The following is an 18,985-nucleotide window of genomic DNA, read 5'->3' on the forward strand; positions in this document are numbered from 1 at the left end:
ATATCAGTTCTCAAAAAAGTCTTAGGTAAGCAGAGTCTGCCAACTGTCCTGTCCTCAACCTGCCTGTGTGTTAGCCCTGCAGCACCCTTTAACCCTTTATTTCTTCAAGGGTTGAGTCCTGCTTCTACAAGGCTTTAAGCCACTTGAATCCAGGAGCAGTCACCTATACTCCAGGGAGAGTACTTGCCGATGTTTGCCAAACGAATGAATGAATGAGTGGAATCTACTTGAAATTTATTTCAAAATGATATCTCTGTTTCCTTTGCCCTTTTTGTTGTTCTAGAAGCCAGCAAATGGAGAGACTAGAAGTAGACCCCAGCAAGCATTCCATCCCTGATGTGGCCAACATAGTTCAGGAGAAAAAACACATGCCCAGAAGAGTTCGCACTGAACCCAAAATTATACCAAGTGAGGAAGATCCCGACTTTGAAGATAATCCCGAAGTGCCTCCTTTGATTTGAAATCTCAGGCCACACTGCCTGTGACCTGCCAGACCCAGATTTGCTCCATACAGAGAGTGTGTATGTATTATTTACGGGGTAGACACAGTTATTTTCAGTATTAGTACTCCAATGCGTTAGCTTCTACTTAGTACATTAATATTCTAAAACCAGTTTCCAATTAAAACGTGTACCTTCAAAATGCTGTATAATTTTTTTGTAATAAAGCATTGGTTAGTTAAAATGTTTAGTAAATCGTAGAACGATTACAGAAACATGCTGATTGTAAATCCCAGAACCATGGACCTGGGCAGATAGATGAAGTCAAGGGTTAAAGAAAGCACTGATCATTAAACCGGTACCTCTGCTTTATCTAGGAGAAGGCAATGGCACCCCACTCCAGTACTCTTGCCTGGAAAATCCCATGGGCAGAGGAGCCTGGTGGGCTGCAGTCCATGGGGCCGCTAAGAGTCGGATACGACTGAGCGACTTCACTTTCACTTTTCACTTTCATGCATTGGAGAAGGAAATGGCAACCCACTCCAGTGTTCTTGCCTGGAGAATCCCAGGGACGGGGGAGCCTGGTGGGCTGCTGTCTATGGGGTCGCACAGAGTCGGACACAACTGAAGTGACTTAGCAGCAGCTTTATCTAGAATATTATTAACTCAGTATTCCAGATACAATACAGGAAAACTGTCATTACTCTGATCATGACTTAATAGCATTTAAACCAGACTCCTCCCCCAACCCCTCTCCCCCTTCCCCACAGTACACACACACAAATCAACAAATACATAAGTAGCTACTGAGTCCTGGGACCTGCTCTGTTCTCACAGAGTCGGTGGTAAGAAGGCAGTGAAATATGCACAGATGTACCACCTCAGGTGGTGACAAAGCCCGCAGTCAGAAGGAAGTGGAAGTGCTCTTGCCGCCAGAACCAATGCTTCTAAACCAGCAGAGCCCAGAATTGCAGAAACAGGAGTAAAAGTGGCCTGTTAATCATTAGGGGTGTTAGTGAGAGAAACCTCTCGCATTTCGATCCCTGATCCCAGATCCATGCTCCTTGGCCCTGGGAGAAAGACCACCACATGTTGAATAGGAATTCAGAATCTATACTTCATCCTTGGGAACATTATCTCACCCACACAAAGTATTATCACCCAGTTGGCACCGTAGGTGAGTCCGCAAAAGGCCATGTCAGTGTTCTAGCAGGCCAGCTGCTCCAGAGTGATGATGAACGTGGTGAGTCCAGTCATTCCATAGATACAGCTCCGTGGGCATGCTTCATTTGTTGTAACGAGTCCCCTGGTCAGAGGCGGTGCTCCGTGAAGTACTGCGGCAGTGAATATGGCTGCCATTACGTAAACCCACAGATGGTGGTTTTGGCAGAAGTGCTATAGGGAAGGAAGGCAGATTCATATTCGGAGTAAATGTATATTCCAGTGAGAGCAAGGTACCCCTTCTTCCACGATGGATGGAAATGTTCCAGTGTAATCAACCTGCCAGGCAAAAGCAGCTGATGGACTGTCCCCTGGGGTACAGTGCCATATACGGAGTTCACTGTTGGTTTCTGCTACTGTCGAATCGGTCACTGTGGATGTCTGCAAATTGTATGACACTCCTCCCATCAAGAGGTGGATTCTCTGATCTCTCATCTTGAATATGGGCCAACCTTGGTGACTTGCTTGTGACCTGTAGCATAATGATAAAATGATGTTACATGGTTGTCAAGGGTTTCCCAGATGGCTCAGCGGTAAAGAATCCACCTGCAATGCAGGAGACATGGATTTGATCCCTGGGTTGGGAAGATGCCCTGGAGAAGGAGACGGCAACCCACTCCAATGTGGTTGCTTGGGAAATCCCGTGGACAGAGGATTCTGGCGGGCTACAGTCCATGGGGTCACAAAGAGTTGGACGTGACTTAGCGGCTAAACAAGAACAACATGGTTATCAGGGCTAAATCAGAAAAGGCGATATCACTGCCATTTGATTCTCTTGGTACATTCCCTCTGGGGAATCCAGATGCCATGTAAAAAGTCCAACTTCCCTGGAGCTGCCATGCTGGAGATGCCACAGTAGGTGTTCCTGCCCACAGCCCCAGAAGCACTCTCAGCTGATGGCGTCATCTACCAGACCTGTGAGTGGGCCATCTTTGACGTCCAGTCCTGGCCACCATGTGGCTGCAACTGCGTGAGACAAGCCAAAGTATGAATGGCCCAGATGTGCCTTTCTAAACTCTGACCCGCAACACTGTGAGCAAAATAAAATGGTTGTTGTCACCCTATAGACATAGGGAGAGTTTGTCCTGCAGCAATAGCTACCAGAACCGGATTTGGCACCTGGAAGTAGCGAATTACCATAACTAAAACCAAAGACTTACAGTCATTGCTTGAGGCGGTCAGAAGCTAGAAGGACCTTGAGGAGGTTTGTGACAGTTGGCTCCCTCCAGGAAGCAGACACCAAGAGAGAGTTAGAAGTGTGAGAGATTTATTGAGGGGAATGGCTTAGAATGCTGAAAAGAGGGAGCTGGAGTAGGAAAGGCTTCAGACTTCAGGTTTTAGATACAGGCTTGACATCCGTAAAACGAGGAAGGGTGAGGATGGAGGAGGATTGGCTAAACGGAGCCTCATACTGCAATGCAGCGCTGAGAACGTCTCAGCCAACCCAGCTGGCAGCTCCAGGGCAAGACGGCCCATAGAAGGAAGACAGGCATGCTGGACAGAAATGGCTGTGCCTGGCAGCCCCTGCCACGTTTCGTGGTTGCAGGGAAGCCAGGGAGAGGGAGATGGCCAGAGCTGGAGAGCTGGAGCAGGTCTTGGAGGTGCTGCAGCTGGAGGCTGCGGGCTCTTTGCTCTCCACGTGGCTGATTCTCTCTAGGAGAAGCTGAGCAGCACCCCTCCATGGCCGAAGACAGAAACTCACCTCCAGGTGGCTGTCAGTGGAAAGAGGAAAATGCTTTTTAGTGCTTGAACAAAGGAGACCTTCCTTCTGTAGAGAAAGTTTAGCAAAACTGTTGCCTGGGGGTAACATGGAAAAATGTCCCTGATGACTTATTGGGGTTAGTGAAAGAGATTTCCAAGTAGAATGCCAAAAGTATCCATCAGCTCGTGCCTTTTAGCTGCAAAATCTAAAGGCACACGAAGTCCATTTTCAAGAAGAATTTAGAGGAAATACGAAGGAACTAAACGGGCTTCGTTCAAACATAACGAAACCTCGTATAAACCAAAGTGGTGTAAGGTGAAGAAGCAATGGCCTGACGTCGAGATAAAGCACAGATGCTCACAGACACGGTTCACAGCCCTGGCGGCTGGATGCAGAGATGCTGAGTGTGGTTCCTGGGGAAGAAGCTTGGCGGCAGGGCTTCTCTCACTGCCACTCTACATGGCAGATCACTGGAAAAGAGACGCTGAACACAGTGGTTGCTCTTCGCCTTTTCTCGTGAAAGCCAAAATCATCCTGATTTCTTTCATTTAGAGAAAACATACTATGATAGGTCTTTTATAAAAGCAAACTGGCATAAAAGTGAGGGACATCTGTGTACTAGGAGACTGAATGAACACCTTGGCACTCACTCTCATGTTTTACAGGTTTTTTTAAAATTTATTTATTTTGGTTGCACTGGATCTTTGTTGCTGTGTGCAGGCTTCCTCTAGTTGCAGAGTGGGAGCCACTGCTAGCTGCGGTGCGTGGGCTTCCAGGGGTGGCTTCTCACGGGTGGCTTCTCTTGTTGCAGAGCCCAGGCTCTTGGGCGCGGGGACTGCAGTAGCCATGGCTCACAGAGCTTGGACGTGGTAGTTACGGTGTACGAGCTTAGCTGCTTCCCAGCATGCGGAATCTCCCCAGACCAGGGGTCGAACCTGTGTCCTCTGCATTGGCAGGCAGACTCTCATCCACTGCGCCACCAGGAAGTCCCCATTTTACAGTATTAACAACTGAGACTCCCAAAGGTCAAGGGACTGGCCCTAAAATAGTGTAGCAAGTTGTTAAAATAGGATTCTTTTAAAATCATTTTTGATAAAATTTCCAATATGAGTTTTGTTTTTTTTTCTACCAAAGTGAATGAAACAATTCACATGACAATATTTTCCAAGGAAATAGTCACAAACCTACTTTCTCTGGTCTTAAAACTGCTCCCTCCCTTTGGGAATGTGAAAAGGGGATCTCAGAGTAGAGGGGCTTTGTGGAGGGTTATATCTTTGGGGATAAAGCTGGAAGATTCTTGGGGTGGTGTTGTATTCTCACTTCATCCTACTGGATGAGGGGCTTTCAAGGGACTTTGAAGGTGAGGGTAGATGAACACATGTCTTTGGAGAGCACCGTCGCCTTTTATGTCCGCTTTAGGGTCCTTCCTTGTAGTCCAGGCTTAGTGAGAAGTTCTCCAGGGAACCTCACTGGAGAGCTTCGAGAAGGGTTTCCCGAAGCTGGGGGCACACAGCTGGTACCATACTCGTGCCTGAGAAACCCGAGGCTGGGGGAGGCACTGTACACGCCTTTCCTAAGGACGGGAAGTGGGAGATGATGGCAGCTCGCATGGCTGTCCATCGGGGCTCCCTAGGGGGTTGAGAAGCCCCACGGCAGAGGCTCAGGGTGTGCTGTTGTGTGCAGAGGGTTGAGGAGGAGGACCCCGAAGCCAGGGCTGGGGCATGCAGGGGATGGACGAACTGGGAACCTCTCTGGAGTTGATGAAAAGGCCTCCAGGGGAAGAAAAGTCAGTTTCAACCCTCCGCCCGGCCGACAGAGCAGCAAGCCTGACCGAGCTGTAAGGACTTATCTACAGCCGTCAAGGTCCTGGCCACTCAGAGTTTGGGGCTCGAGTGGGAAGAGGACCAGAGAGGGTAGCAGACAAGTGACAGGAGCCCCACCTTCTTCCCAGGGAGGGAGCAGGGAATAAACATCTGGACCTTCCTTACTCCCTGGCTACAACTCCCCAATGGCCAAGCTCAAGTGAAGGCCAGGGCCTGGGGAGCCTGCTGGTGGGGACCCCAGGGTCAAGCTCCAGGACACTCAGCGTGGTGGTGGGGCCGCACTCCCCTCCGCCTGGCTTCCCTCACCCTATCCCCCCAACCCGTCCAGGATGGGGCTAGAGATCCTGGTGTCTGGGAGGGGGGTGGCGGGAGCAGGGGAGCAGGATGAGAGAACAGCCTTCCGCCAGTTGCTGGTTTCCATCCTGATCAGCCTGAGAAGGCGGCAGGGGAGGGAGAGGAGTTGATGTCATACGAGGGTTTGGACCTTGATGGGGACAATCTCATTACTGAGTGGAGACTGAGGATAGCATTCAAATGGCTGAAGGGTCACCTAGAAATACAAGGAAGTATCACTGGATCTGCTTAAATTTTCATCCAGGGGCAGGAAAAGACCACCCACATTGAAGAAAGGGCAACCTAGAGCATGTGTTGATCACAGCTGCAAGGTGAGCACTCAGTGTTAAGTGTACACTAATCGGGGACTTCCGGGTGGTCCAGTGGTCAAGAATCTGCCTTCCAATGCAGGGGAACTAAGATCCCACATGTCCCAGGGTAGCTAAACCCGAGTGCCACAACCAAGACTCAGGACATTAAAAAAAAAAAAAAAAAAATTGTATACTAACAGTAACCCATGATGCCAGAATCGCTGCCCTGGCTGTTTTTCCAAATTCTCTTTTCATCGCCCTCCTCTCCCTCTGCCTGTGCTCATCTCTCTCTTCGAGAAGGCTCACTACTTCAGCCTTACATCAGCTCCCCCCCCCCCGGGGACAGCGGAGGGCGTTTTTCCTCCTCAGTCCCCAGGAGAAAGGACACTGCATGGCGTGTGATGTCATCCTCTGTCCCCAGGACCCAAACACGCCAGTCCCTGCATTTTTTTTTCCTCCCACTTTTTTTTTTCCTTGAGCAGCACAAACCGGTCCTTCTGTATCACTGGCCGTCCCACCGCACCAGCACAGCGGTCATGTCTCTGCATCCGCGCCCAGCTACAGTGACAAGCGCTGCGGCAGGAGCCCCTTGCATGTGAATAGCCTGCCAATGTCAAGAGGAGGCCAGCAACCGTGACTCTGATGGGAGGTGTGTGAGCCATGAGAGACCCGGGTGTGGTGCCCTGGTGCTCGCCCCTTCCCAGAAGGCTGCCCTCTGCCTGGCAGCTGGGGCTCCACGCACAGCGCACACCAGCCACTTTTCACGGTCTGTTGCAGCTTGCCTGACACATCAGAGGGAAAGTGTCACCCCGTCTCCAGCTGATACATGTCAGACTGATGCATCTGCACTCTCACAGCAGACCTCAGCTCAGCGACATGCCTATTTCCTGTTGTTGCTCCTTCCCTTGGGTCTGGTGTCTTCTTTGAGCCTCAGTTGGATATGCTCATGGGTCTCTTCAACGTACGCACGTTTCCTGAGTACCTACTAAGTGCAAGGAACATATCAGGTGCTAGAGAAGGTTCTCCCCTGAGAATATTCTCTCCCGGTTCTCGCTCCCCTCCTGCTAGTAACCTATGGTTCCTCCTCCTTCATCACGTCGGGCCTGTACCCACATGACCCCTTTGGCACGTCCTCTCCATGAGCACACCCTGCCTTTCTGGGACACGTGGGCACACCCCTGTGGCTTGTGCTGCCAGTGCTCTGCCCCTGGAATCCCCATCTCAGGTACACTCCTCGAATTCAACCGACTCGTCTGGGCTATCCGGAATCTTCTCTGGCATTGTCTTCACTCGTCTTTCCTGCCACTTTATTTATTCTGCTTCTTGTGTTCTGGCTTTTGTTTCATGGATTTACTTTCCAATCATCCAGTTGAGAAAACACCATCACTGCTTCCTATGTTCAACCTTCTTGAGAGTCCCTTGGACTGAAAAGAAATCAAACCACTCCATCCTCAAGGAAATCAGTCCTGATTCTTCATTGGAAGGACTGATGCTGAAGCTGAAGCTGAAACTCCAATTCTTTGGCCACCTGATGTGAAGAACTGATTCATTGGAAAAGACCCTGATGCTGGCAAAGATTGAAGGCAGGAGGAGAAGGGGACGACAGAGGATGAGATGGTTGGATGACATCACCGACTCGATGGACATGAGTTTGAGCAAGCTCTGGGAGTTGATGATGGACAGGGAAGCCTGGCGTGCTGCAGTCCATGGGGTCACAGAGAGTCTGACGCAACTGAGTGACTAAAGTGAACTGATGTTCAGCCTTCAGTTGGTAACTCAATCCCATCAATTCTCCTGCAAAAAGAGCTCCTCTAGTCTTCTCCAAAACCACTGTTAGCGTCTGTATGCCATCTCTCATCATCTGCTGTGTTGGTGTGACCATCCCCCCACAGCCCGTGACTGTTGCCTAGAGAACAAGTCTGAGCCCATCAGATGCAGGCCCCTACCTGCTATGAGGCCACATCTCACACCATGTCCCCCCAGGCATCCAATCTGCCCTCCACACTGAAGTGGTCACCATTCCTGAGAGTTACATGCATGCTAAATCCCTTCAGTCATGTCTAACTCTTTGCAACCCCAGAACTGTAGCCCACCAGGCTCTTCTGTCCATGGGATTTTCCAGGCAAGAATACTGGAGTGGGTTGCCATGACCTCATCCAGGGAATCTTTCCAACCCAGGGATTGAACCTATGTCTCCAGGGTCTCCTGCATTGGCAGGCAGGTTCTCTACCACTAGCGCCACCTGGGAAGCCTCCTGAGAGTCACATGAGGCTTATGTGCACACTGACCCTCTGTCTGTGTCATCACTGACCTGAGGTGGGTGATGTGCTGGGTCCCAGGGTCCAGGTGAGCCCTCTCAGTGTTGGATGGAAGCAGGGTGGTGTTACCAAGGCCCAGAGACAGAGCGGAGGCCCTTCTGGTGAAGGGGAAAGCAGGACCAAGTGCACAAGGCCCCTATTCCTGGCTAAGACCATCAATTGTTGGGATCATTATAAGCACACAGAGACTCTTCAGAGGGAAATTAAATCCAACATGAAGGGCCGTCATTCTGCATTGTCTGCACTGGGAAAGTGGATCCGTCCATGGTCCTGCAGGGACCACTGACCGTGGTGCCAGAGGCTCCGCCTCAGCACTCTGGGTGGTGGAACACTGTTACTGAGTCTTCTGACTTCCGCCATCAAAGGAGAAAAGAACGCCTGCCCTAGTTATTACACAACATAACCAACCATGCTTAGAGCCATGAGACAGCCACTTTAGCACGCTCACAGTTTCTGCAGGCCAGAAACACACACCAACACACTGGGGACAACACGTCTTTTCTCCTTTGTGTCTGGAGCCTCAACTTAAGACCCAAAGCCATGGATAGCTTGAGATCCGGAGGCTGGATGACCCCGGGGATGACTTCACTCACACCTTTGGCAGCTGAGGCTGGCTCTTGGCCAGGACCTGAGATGGCTGAAAGCCAGGACACCCGCATGTGTCTATGAGGTCTGGGCTTCCTCAGCAGTGGCTATGAGGGTCCAAGACTGAGCTTCCAGGGAGAAGGGTGACCAAGTGCCTGGTATTTCCATGGCCTAGTTTCAGAAGTGACTCAGCTCTCTTCTGCCACATGCTACTGATCAGGGCCACCCCAGAGGCCTGTCCAGGTCCAGGAAGAGAGGATTTGGTCTCCCCATCTCACTGGAGGAGTGGCTTCTACAAGAGTGTGTGAGATGACAGATATTGTTAGGACCTTGGGAAAATATGGTCTACCACCTGCCCTTCCTCCTCGGTGAAACTCAAGTTCTTTTAAGCAACATTTCCTGCCCCTGAAAGAAAGAGGAGGTGGTTCTTCCCCATTTGTTGTATGAATAAAAGATGTGGGCAACGGTGGCAGGGGGTGGGGAGGCATCCTTAATTTTACCGCAGGATCATTTTTATAACATATACCACTGCCTGCCTTGCCTCCTCGCCTTTTCTTGGAGGTTTCTATAAATAAAAATATTTACAAATCGATACAAGGCCAAATAAAGATCGTTGGAGGTGATCTAAGAGGCCTGTTCAGAGTTATGAATTGAATTCCACTTAATGTTCCTTAGGTTATGCAGATAAAAATAGAAGAGAATTTTTTTTTAAATTTCCTTTGGCCATATTTCTTTGAGACCAGCACTGACATTGTATTTGCCTATCTACGAGTTAATGTTTTTTCTGGTATTATCTCTGCATTCTATCCTTGGGTCTCAGTAGGTGGGTTCACAGGCTGAAACCACTGGCTCTCACTCCACCAACTGAGGACGGAGCTGCAGCTTTTGTTCCAGGCATTTCTGGGGATCATTCACGGTGCCAGGGCTCCTTTTCCCAGTGAGACAGAACCTTCTGGGGACCTCCTCTCTGCCGAGCTCCCATCTCTGCTGCTTTCCTGGGGTCACCGCCCATGCCCCAGGGCCCTGACTCCAGCACCCCCAATAGCTGCCCATGATCCTTTACTAGAAGGGGACCCAGAGCTGTTCCTACTGCACTCCAGGACTGTACAGTCTTTTATTTTTCACTGGAGGATAATTATTTTAATGTTGTGTTAGTTTCTGCCATACATCAATATGAATCAACCGTAAGTATACATAGGTCCCCTCCTTCTTAAAACTCCCTCCCATCTCCCCCTCCATCCCACCCCTCTAGGTTGTCACAGAGCACCGCCTTTGGCTGAACTCCAAGACTTTAGATAATAAACTCTAGGCACTTTCTGTCTTATTGTACTTTATTTTATTATACTTTGCAGATACTGCCTTTCTTTCTTTTTTTAATGTTTTTTTTTTACAAATTCAGGTTGATGACAACTCTGCATCAACAATGTTTATCAGCAGCATTTTTTCCAACCGTATTTGTTCATTTAGTGTCCCTCAGTCACATTTTAATGATTCTTGCACTATTTCAAGTATTCTCATTACTCTTTGTTACGGTGATCTGTGATCAGTGATCTTTGATGTTGCTATTGTAATTGTTGTGGGGCACCACTGTGCCCATATAAACAAACTTAATTGGTAAATAGTGCATGTTCTAACTGCACCCTTTCCCTCTCTTCAGGCCTCCCCATTCCCTAAGACACAACAATATTGAAATTAGGCCAGTTAATAACCCTACAACGGCCTCTAAGTATTTAAGTGAAAGGGAGCATCTTACATCTCTTTCTTTAAATCAAAAGCTAAAAGTAATTAAGTTTAGTGAGGAAGGCATGTTGAAAGTCAGGGCGGGTTGAAGACCAGGTGTCTTGAGCCAGTCAACCAAGTGTGAATGCAAAAGTACAGTTCATGAAGGTCATTCAAAGAGCTGCTCCAGTGAATACAGGAATGACCAGAAAGCAAAACCACCTTATTGCTGGGCTGTGTGTGCTAAGTCACTTCAGTCATGTCCAACTCTGGGCAACCCTATGGACTGTAGCCCGCCAGGCTCCTCTGTCCATGGGGATTCTCCAGGCAAGAATACTGAAGTGGGTTGCCATGCCTTTTTCCAGGGGATCTTCCCCACCCAGGGATCGGACCGAAGTCTCTTAAATCTCCTTAATTGGTGGGCAGGTTCTTGACCACTAGTGCCACCTTGGAAGACTGTATTGCTGATAAGAAGATTTGAGTGTCTAGATAAAACACCAAAGCAGCCACAACATTCCCTTAAGCCAAAGTTTAAGCCCTTCACTCTCTTCAGTTCTCTGAGAGAGGTGAGGAAGTGGCTGAAGAAATGTTTGAAATCAGAAGAGACTCGTTCCTGAGGTTGAAGAAAGAAGCCATTTCCGTAAGATAAAAGTGCAAGGTGAAGCAGCCAGTGCTTTCACAGAAGCTGCAGAAAATTATCCAGGAAATCTGGTATAAGGTAAATAATGAATGGAGGTGGTTATGCCAAACAACAGAGTTTTCAGTGTAGACAAAAGGGACTTCTATTGGAAGAAACTGACGTCTAGGACTTCCATAGCTAGAGAGGAGAAGTCAATGCCTGACTTCAAAGTTTTAAAGGACAAGCTGGCTTTCTTGTTATGGGCTAATGCAGCTGGTGACTTTAAGTTGCAGCAAATGCTCACTTACCACTCTGAAATTCTAGGGTCCTTCAGAGTTATGCTGAATCTACTCTGCTTGTGCTCTATAAATGGAACAACACAGCTGGATGGCAGCACATGTTTACACCATGGTTCAATGAATGTTTTATGTTGAGACTCGCTGCTCAGACAAAGTGCTTTCCAGGCGACGCTAGTGGTAAAGAACCCACCTGCCAATGCAGGAGACACAAGAGACTCAGTTTCGATCCCAGGGTCAGGAAGATCCCCTGGAGGAGGGCACAACAACCCACTCCAGTATCCTTGCCTGGGAAATCCCATGTAATAGGGCCCACATGGGGTCTCATTGATAAGATGGCTCGGTATGTCAACCTCACAAGCAAAGAATAAATCACAGTGATCTGTGAGACTGACCAAATTGCCCAAATGGCATCCTGTTATCTCACTGGCGCCTATCTTCTCAAAGCTGCGAGACCACCAGATTCCAGACCTCCAGCTACATGACCATCCCTTCAGAGAATTTTTCATTGGTGGGGTATAAGAAGGACTCTGTCAGAAAGGGAGGATGCTGGTTCTCCTTAAGAGCCAGTCACCCTCTCTTTTCCATCTAATAAATTTCCTTTTTCTTGCCTGACTGCCTGGCTTGCTCTTTTTCTCTGCACTCGCCTTACACCATGTACAGAGGAGCCTGGCAGGCTCTAGTCTGTAGGGTCACAAAGAGTCAGACACAACTGAAGCGACTTAGCCCGGCACGGTAAGTCAAATGTTTCTCTGAGTTCTGTGAGCTGCTCTAGCAAATTAATCAAACCTAGGGAGAAGGCAGTGGCACCCCACTCCAGTACTTTTGCCTGGAAAATCCCATGGATGGAAGAGCCTGGTGGGCTGCAGTCCATGGGGTCGTGAAGAGTTGGACACGACTGAGTGACTTCACTTTCACTTTTCACTTTCACGCATTGGAGAAGGAAATGGCAACCCACTCCAGTGTTCTTGCCTGGAGAATCCCAGGGACGGCGGAGCCTGGTGGGCTTCCATCTATGGGATCGCACAGAGTTGGACACGACTGAAGCGACTTAGCAGCAGCAGCAGAAGGAGGGGACCACTGGAAATTCCAGTTTATAGCCAGTTGGAAGTGGATTGGCGGAGTTGAGAAGGTAGGCATTGTTGCAAGACTGGCTTGGTGGAGGGGCGGGCTGTGAATGGGAAGTCATCCTTTGAGGACTAGACATGGTTTGTACATCGATGTCCAGATGGGAAGCATCATTTTTTGCAACCCTAAAGTAATCATGTCTTGGCCTTTCCCAGATGGCTGCCAGTGGTTCCAAAGCCTTAGGTGGGAGAAGCCAAGTGGACCAGCCTGTCTCCCATCTTAGCATGTCCACCTTGGGCTCCCAAGGGTGCACGGTGCTTGGACCTCTCTGAACCCAGTTGTGGCCCACCTGCCCCACCGAGCTCCCCGTTAGCTGGCCACACATCAACTCAGTCCTGTTTCCTGGGGTGGCTCCACTGTTTCCTCACTGGCTTAACTTATGGAATATGACGCTCTCTCCAGGTAGACAGTATCAGAATCGGGTTGATATGAAGGCCAGCTGGTGCCGGAGAACTGTTTGGTCATGTGGGGACAAACCTCTCCACACGTTGTCATTGTTGGCCAGAACCATTTTATCCAGCGTGGCCTCAACTGCCCATTTCCTTGGAAGTACCAGACCTCTCTATTGAAATGATCAAATTCCAAACCTCTTCTATCTTAATTGTGTCACCTCCACTGACCAGGGAGCCTTGGAGGAAAGGGTAAGCTCCATATCACTGTAAAATGCTTCTGTGAGGCTTGATTGGCTCCCTAAGAGGAAGCTCCGCCTCTTAGGCCAAGGCAGGGGGTGGTCTTCCACTTCCAGTCTTCCACTCAGACATGCAAAATGAAATCCACCATGAGAAGTATTCCCCCAAACCCTCATTTGGACTCCTTGCGATGATCATACTCTTTCTGGTAACATAACTCTGGCCTCATTTCTTGTAAACAACCCTGGTCTTCTTTTGTTTGAAGATTGTTGACTGAAAAGAAAATGCACAACCTAAAGGTTGAGAATCATGTTTTGTCTTATTTAGCTGACTTTCTGAGGACTTCAAGCCTGGAAGACAACTTCTCACTTAGCTCTGAGGGACTGCTTATAGATAAGGTGTTTTGCAACAAAAACCAGGTAGTCGAAACATCAAAAGATTACCATTAAAGAAGCAATCTCAAGTTAATGGGAATATGTAAGAGCCTGGGCTCATTGAAATCATTCCTTTGATGTGTGTCTTAGCTATCTGGGGCCAGTGCCCTGTTCTTTTCCATCCTGAGTCCCCTCAGGGTGCACTGTTGGCATGGCTGCAGTGACTGAGGGTTTTAGCAGTCTCAGTGGTGGCTGTAGTGACTTGATAGCTGTAGCATCCTTGTTTACGGGTATGGCAGCAACATTTTTCATTCACAAGACTGTTCACATAATCTCGCCTCTGGTAACCAACAGAGCTGCCCTCCTTCATCAGGCAACGCTCTGCCCAAACCTCTTCTCCTGAATTCCGCTGCTGCTGCTAAGTCGCTTCAGTCGTGTCCAACTCTGTGTGACCCCATAGACGGCAGCCCACCAGGCTCCTCTGTCCCTGGGATTCTCCAAGCAAGAATACTGGAGTGGGTTGTCATTTCCTTCTCCCCTGAATTCCTAGGCTTTTTATTTAAGTAGGCTGCATTGTGCAAAGCCCTTTCTCTCCTTAAAACTAATCTGGTTTCCCCAGGCTCTGCTAAAGACAGAATTGGCAACAGTCACCATGTTATACTCTGAACCCACCCTCCCTCCTCGAAAGGTTAGTCTATTTCTGGGACAGCCCATCAAGCAAACCCCTCCTACTATCAGGACAAATTCCCTCCCAAGAGGCTCCTTGTGAGAAAAGAGTTAACACAGAAGACCTGAGACTGCTATCCTTAGATTATAAGCTTGGTTGTTGCCTGGCATCTGGGTCCTTGGATTTTGAGAGGGTCCCACCATCCCCTAACTGATAAGAGAGCTCCCAGATGTTAAATGGTTCATGCAGACAGAGTGGTGGGTACCGAACACTGCTTTCCTTCAGGGAGTCTGGAATTTTGGTACATGCCAGGCAGAGGCAGACGAGAAAATCTTGAGTCTTAAGTTTCTAATGAGCATCCCTGGTGGACAACATTGCACAACCTGTCACAACTTGCTGCTGGAAGAATTAAGTGTGTCCTGTGTGGTTCCACTGAGAGAGGTTCTGGAAGCTGCAGCTGAGCTCCAGGCTCTGCCCCATGTGCCTCTTCCCTTTCCTGACTTTGTTTTGTATCCTTTGGCTGTAATAAATCACAGCCATGACTGTGACCATATGCCAAGCCTTGTGAGACTTCCAAAGTGTGTTAGTCGCCCAGTCGTGTCCAACTCTTTGCAACCCCACGAACTGTAGCTCCCAGGCTCCTCTGTCCATGTGATTCTCCAGGCAAGAATACTGAAGACGGTTGCCAGGCCCTTCTCCAGGGGATCTTCCCCAACTCAGGGATCAAACCCGGGTCCCCTGCATTGCAGACAGTTTCTTTATTGTCTGAGCCACAAGCAAGTTGCCAAACTTGGTGGCTTACAGGGATGGCCACCACACTGCTCCATCCTATTTTCTTCCCCACCCCATGATAAGACCTTTTTTAACCACTAACCACTTTCCTAAACATGCCCAGATATGTTGGGATACCCAGAACACTGGAGTGGGTTGCCATTTCCTTCTTCAATGCAGGAAAGTGAAAAGTGAAAGTGAAGTCGCTCAGTCGAGTCCAACTCCTATTGACCCCATGGACTGCAGCCTACCAGGTTCCTCCTTCCATGGGATTTTCCAGGAAAGAGTACTGGAGTGGGTTACCATTACCTCCTCCTAATACAAACCTAAATACACACTAAGATCTGCTTTATAATGTGCTTTCCCATGATCTAAGTCTCCATTTACATATTTATATTGTATTATACTTCATATGCCTTTATACTGTTTAATTTTATATAAATATAATAAAATTACATATATACAATAAAATTCTCTCAAATTCAGCAATGGTGAATTCAACTAATGTTGACTGAGCCCCTGTGAAACTAAACTAGGTCTTTTTATACTGAGCATCTGCTTATTTCTCATAACAGCATTTAATAAGGTAGAAATAACATACAATCTCCGTTCCACAGATGAATGAACTGAGGCTCAGAGAGGGTGGGACGCTTGCACAAAGCCACACAGCTAATGTGAGCTTGGTCAGCCACTGGATTTAGGCTTGACTCCAAGCCCAGACGGGGCTTCCCCAGTGGCTCAGTGAGTAAAGAATCTTCCTACAGTGCCAGAGACACAGGAGACGTGGGCTCAATCTCTGGGTCAGGAAGGTCGCCTGGAGAAGGAAATAACAACCCACTCCAGGATTCTTGCCTGAAAATTCCCATGGACAGTGGATCCTGGTGGGCTACAATCCATGGCGTTGCAAAGTCAGACAAGACTGAGCAAATAAGCGCACATGCACAGTGCCTGATAAGGATTCTGGAGGTCCAACCATCACATCCATGGTCTAGCTGGACAAAGGAAAAAAATACATTTTCACAATTAGCTGTCTTTAAGAAACTTTCCTGGAGTTTCTACCTGCATCTACTTCTCACTGGCCAAGACTTAGTTAATGGTGACTCTGAGATCCAAGGCAAACCAGAAATGGAGTCTTTGTTCTGCGTGACAATCTTCCAGCTAAAATCAGAGTTCTTCTATAAAATAAAGACTAGAAGTCTCCACCAAATCTGGCAGATGGCACCAATCCCTAGGGGACCAAGCTGAACCACAGCTGGCTAACTTTCTCCACGGCTGTAGTCCAACAGCTTGAACTCAGTCAGTTATTAGGGACTCTGAACCCTGGTTTCCTTCTTTAAAAAATGAAGATAACTCCATCTTTTTCATTCAGAAGTCCTGAGGGTAAAATGAGTTAATAGCGGCAAAGGGTCATCTTTGTTCAGCCACATTCTTGGGCAGGCTGCCCGATTTTGCTGTACAGACATGGTCTGCCCAGGTCCAGGGGGCAAGTCACATGTGGAATTTTCCTCTGCCAGGTTAGCTGTCTTTAAGAAGCCTTGTAGGTTTGTAGGAGTTCCTACACACTTCTACGTACTTCATGGCCCCATTTTACAGAGAAGGAAATTGAGTCTGGGTTGGTTAAGGAATGCACTCAAGAATGTGACAGTAAGCAGCATAGCTCAGGTTTGAATCACTGCATTCTGTCCCCCTCCTCATTCCTCAAAGGATTGAATGTGCTCATAGGTTTTCATTCTTTCAGATTCCATGAGGTTTCAAACACTCTCTCTTCCAGTCAGATCATTTGTCCAAACTTGTGTCTCCACCTTTGTTTTGAAAATGGCCACTGCCTCTGAGTCCGGTTTGAAACTCAGATCTAACGGTGCAAATCCATGCACCTGCCACTGTACACATTCCTTTTGTGCTATGCCGCACTGATTTATGATGAAAACAGACCAAACTCTGTATGTGTGTAGTGACAAGCTCATAGCTTTACCTCCAATGACATAAAAACAATCCCAAACCCTCTCCTTGTATCCAAACATTTGCAGTGAGCACTGTTTCATTACCATGTCTCTTTAAATCAGCCCCTTATGCTTTTTCCCCCTGTTAATTAGCCAGGTTGCTAAGCTGGCACAATGAAGTGGTGTGAAAGTGTCCCCAGACTAATAGTGCCTCATCAGTGCCCAGGCCAGGCGTGAAATTAACTTTGGAAGTGTTACCTGAATGCAGTTAGCACCCCCTCGGCTCCTGACTTCAGACAAGAATGGGAACTCAGCAGAAATATCAGCAGGGCTGCATTAGGCATCAGCAGAATCCTGGGGTCAGGGAAGGTGAAGTCCTCCTGGTCCCCAGTGCCCTTCCATCACTCTGCTCCCCTCAGCTGTACTATCCTTCAGGCCCTACTGCCTCTCAACTCTCATAGCTCCAGGCTTCTGGAGCCAGTTGTTCCTAACTGGCATTGCTCTGTCTCCAGGTCACCCCTTGCACAGAGCATGTGGCATCTCCAGGAACTGAATAGATCAACTGTGAGTTCTGCTAATGGGATAGGATCAAGGAAACTCCCTGGCACCATGGAAACACTGCCCTGTGTAAAATGCTGGGTCTAACCTGCCGGGAACCCACCCCACCCACCATGCTGGATGGGAGAGGAACTGGGGGTGGGGCAGAAAACGGGGAAGCTCAGTGAGAACCTCTATATAGAGCTTCTATATAGGTCTTCTGGAGAAGGCAATGGCACCCCACTCCAGTACTCTTGCCTGGAAAATCCCATGGATGGAGGAGCCTGGTAGGCTGTAGTCCATGGGGTCATCGCTAAGAGTCAGACACGACTGAGCGACTTCACTTTCATTCTTCACTTTCAGGCATTGGAGAAGGAAATGGCAACCCACTCCAGTGTTCTTGCCTGGAGAATCCCAGGGACGGGGGAGCCTGGTGGGCTTCCGTCTATGGGGTCGCACAGAGTTGGACACGACTGACACGACTTAGCATAGCCTAGCATATAGGTCTTCAAGCAGCTCAATCATTGGTTATCCTCACCTGGATTGTGAACTCCTCCCCAGGGCAATCTGTCTTTGGAAAGCTATGACAAACCTAGACAGTGTATTAAAAATCAAAGACATCACTTGGCCGACAAAGGTCCGAAAAGTCAAAGGTATAGTTTTTCCAGTAGTCATGTACAGACGTGAGAGCTGGACCATAAAGAAGGCTGAGCACGGAAAAACAGATGCTTTTGAATTGTGGTGTTGGAGAAGACTCTTGAGAGTTCCTAGGACTGCAAGGAGATCCAACCAGTCCATCCTAAAGGAAATAAATCCTCAATATTCATTGGAAGACCTGATGCTGAAGCTCCAATACTTCAGCCATCTAATGCAAAGAGCCGACTCATTGGAAAAAACCCTGATGCTGGGGGAAATGGAAGGCAAAAGGAGAAGGGGACAACAGAGGATGAGATGGTTGGATAGTGTCACCAACTCAATGGACATGAATTTGAACCAGCTCCAGGAGATAATGAAGGACAGAGGAGTCTGGCATTCTGCAGTCCATGGGGTTGCTAAGAGTCGGACATGACTTAGTGACTGAACAACAAAAATTCTATAAGAGTTTAAAATCCCATTTGAGATGAAATTGACTTATTCAGCTGTTAATCAACTGGAGCAAACTCAGGTCAGTTCCATCTGTCCCATGACCTGAAACAGCCATCTCTAGGATACAGAGGAGGCTTATAATTGATAGGAAAATTGTATTGATAGCTGAGGGAAGCACTCTGGGGAAATAGAGAGCCCTGGTAGACCAGAGTTCCCATGAAGATGGGACCAATTCCTGCTCGGCCACTTACTAGACGTGAAATGTTGGGAATGGTACCCACCCACTTCAAACCTCCATTTCTTCGTCTGTAAAATAAGGTTTATAATCATGCAGATCACATAGAGCTGGTGTGAGGATTAAATGCATGTGAAGCTACGGCACGTAGTAAGCACTCCAGTAACAGTCATCAAGATGATGAAAATGATGATGATGGCGATGGTAATTGTGTTGATGATGTTAATGATGATGGTGATGTTGGTGGTGGG

The 18,985-nt window shown here is 48.3% G+C and overlaps 1 protein-coding gene across 4 annotated transcripts in view; it reads left to right on the forward strand.

Moving 5' to 3' along the window:
- DNAAF11 (dynein axonemal assembly factor 11) overlaps window positions 1-793 on the forward strand; it is a 70,938-nt gene extending 70,145 nt beyond the window's left edge. For 2 of the 4 annotated variants that reach the window (XM_070382772.1, XM_070382770.1), the window contains one exon: window positions 284-789. In XM_070382772.1, the coding sequence (XP_070238873.1) occupies window positions 284-461 (178 nt within the window). In that variant the 3' untranslated portion in view covers window positions 462-789. Of the gene's footprint in view, window positions 1-283 lie in introns of all 4 variants that reach the window. The other 2 variants (XM_005900735.2, XM_070382769.1) reach the window with 2 other exon arrangements.
- Window positions 794-18,985: the final 18,192 nt, after the last annotated feature.

Source organism: Bos mutus, chromosome 14, assembly GCF_027580195.1.
Source record: "Bos mutus isolate GX-2022 chromosome 14, NWIPB_WYAK_1.1, whole genome shotgun sequence".
Lineage (NCBI taxonomy): Eukaryota > Metazoa > Chordata > Mammalia > Artiodactyla > Bovidae > Bos > Bos mutus.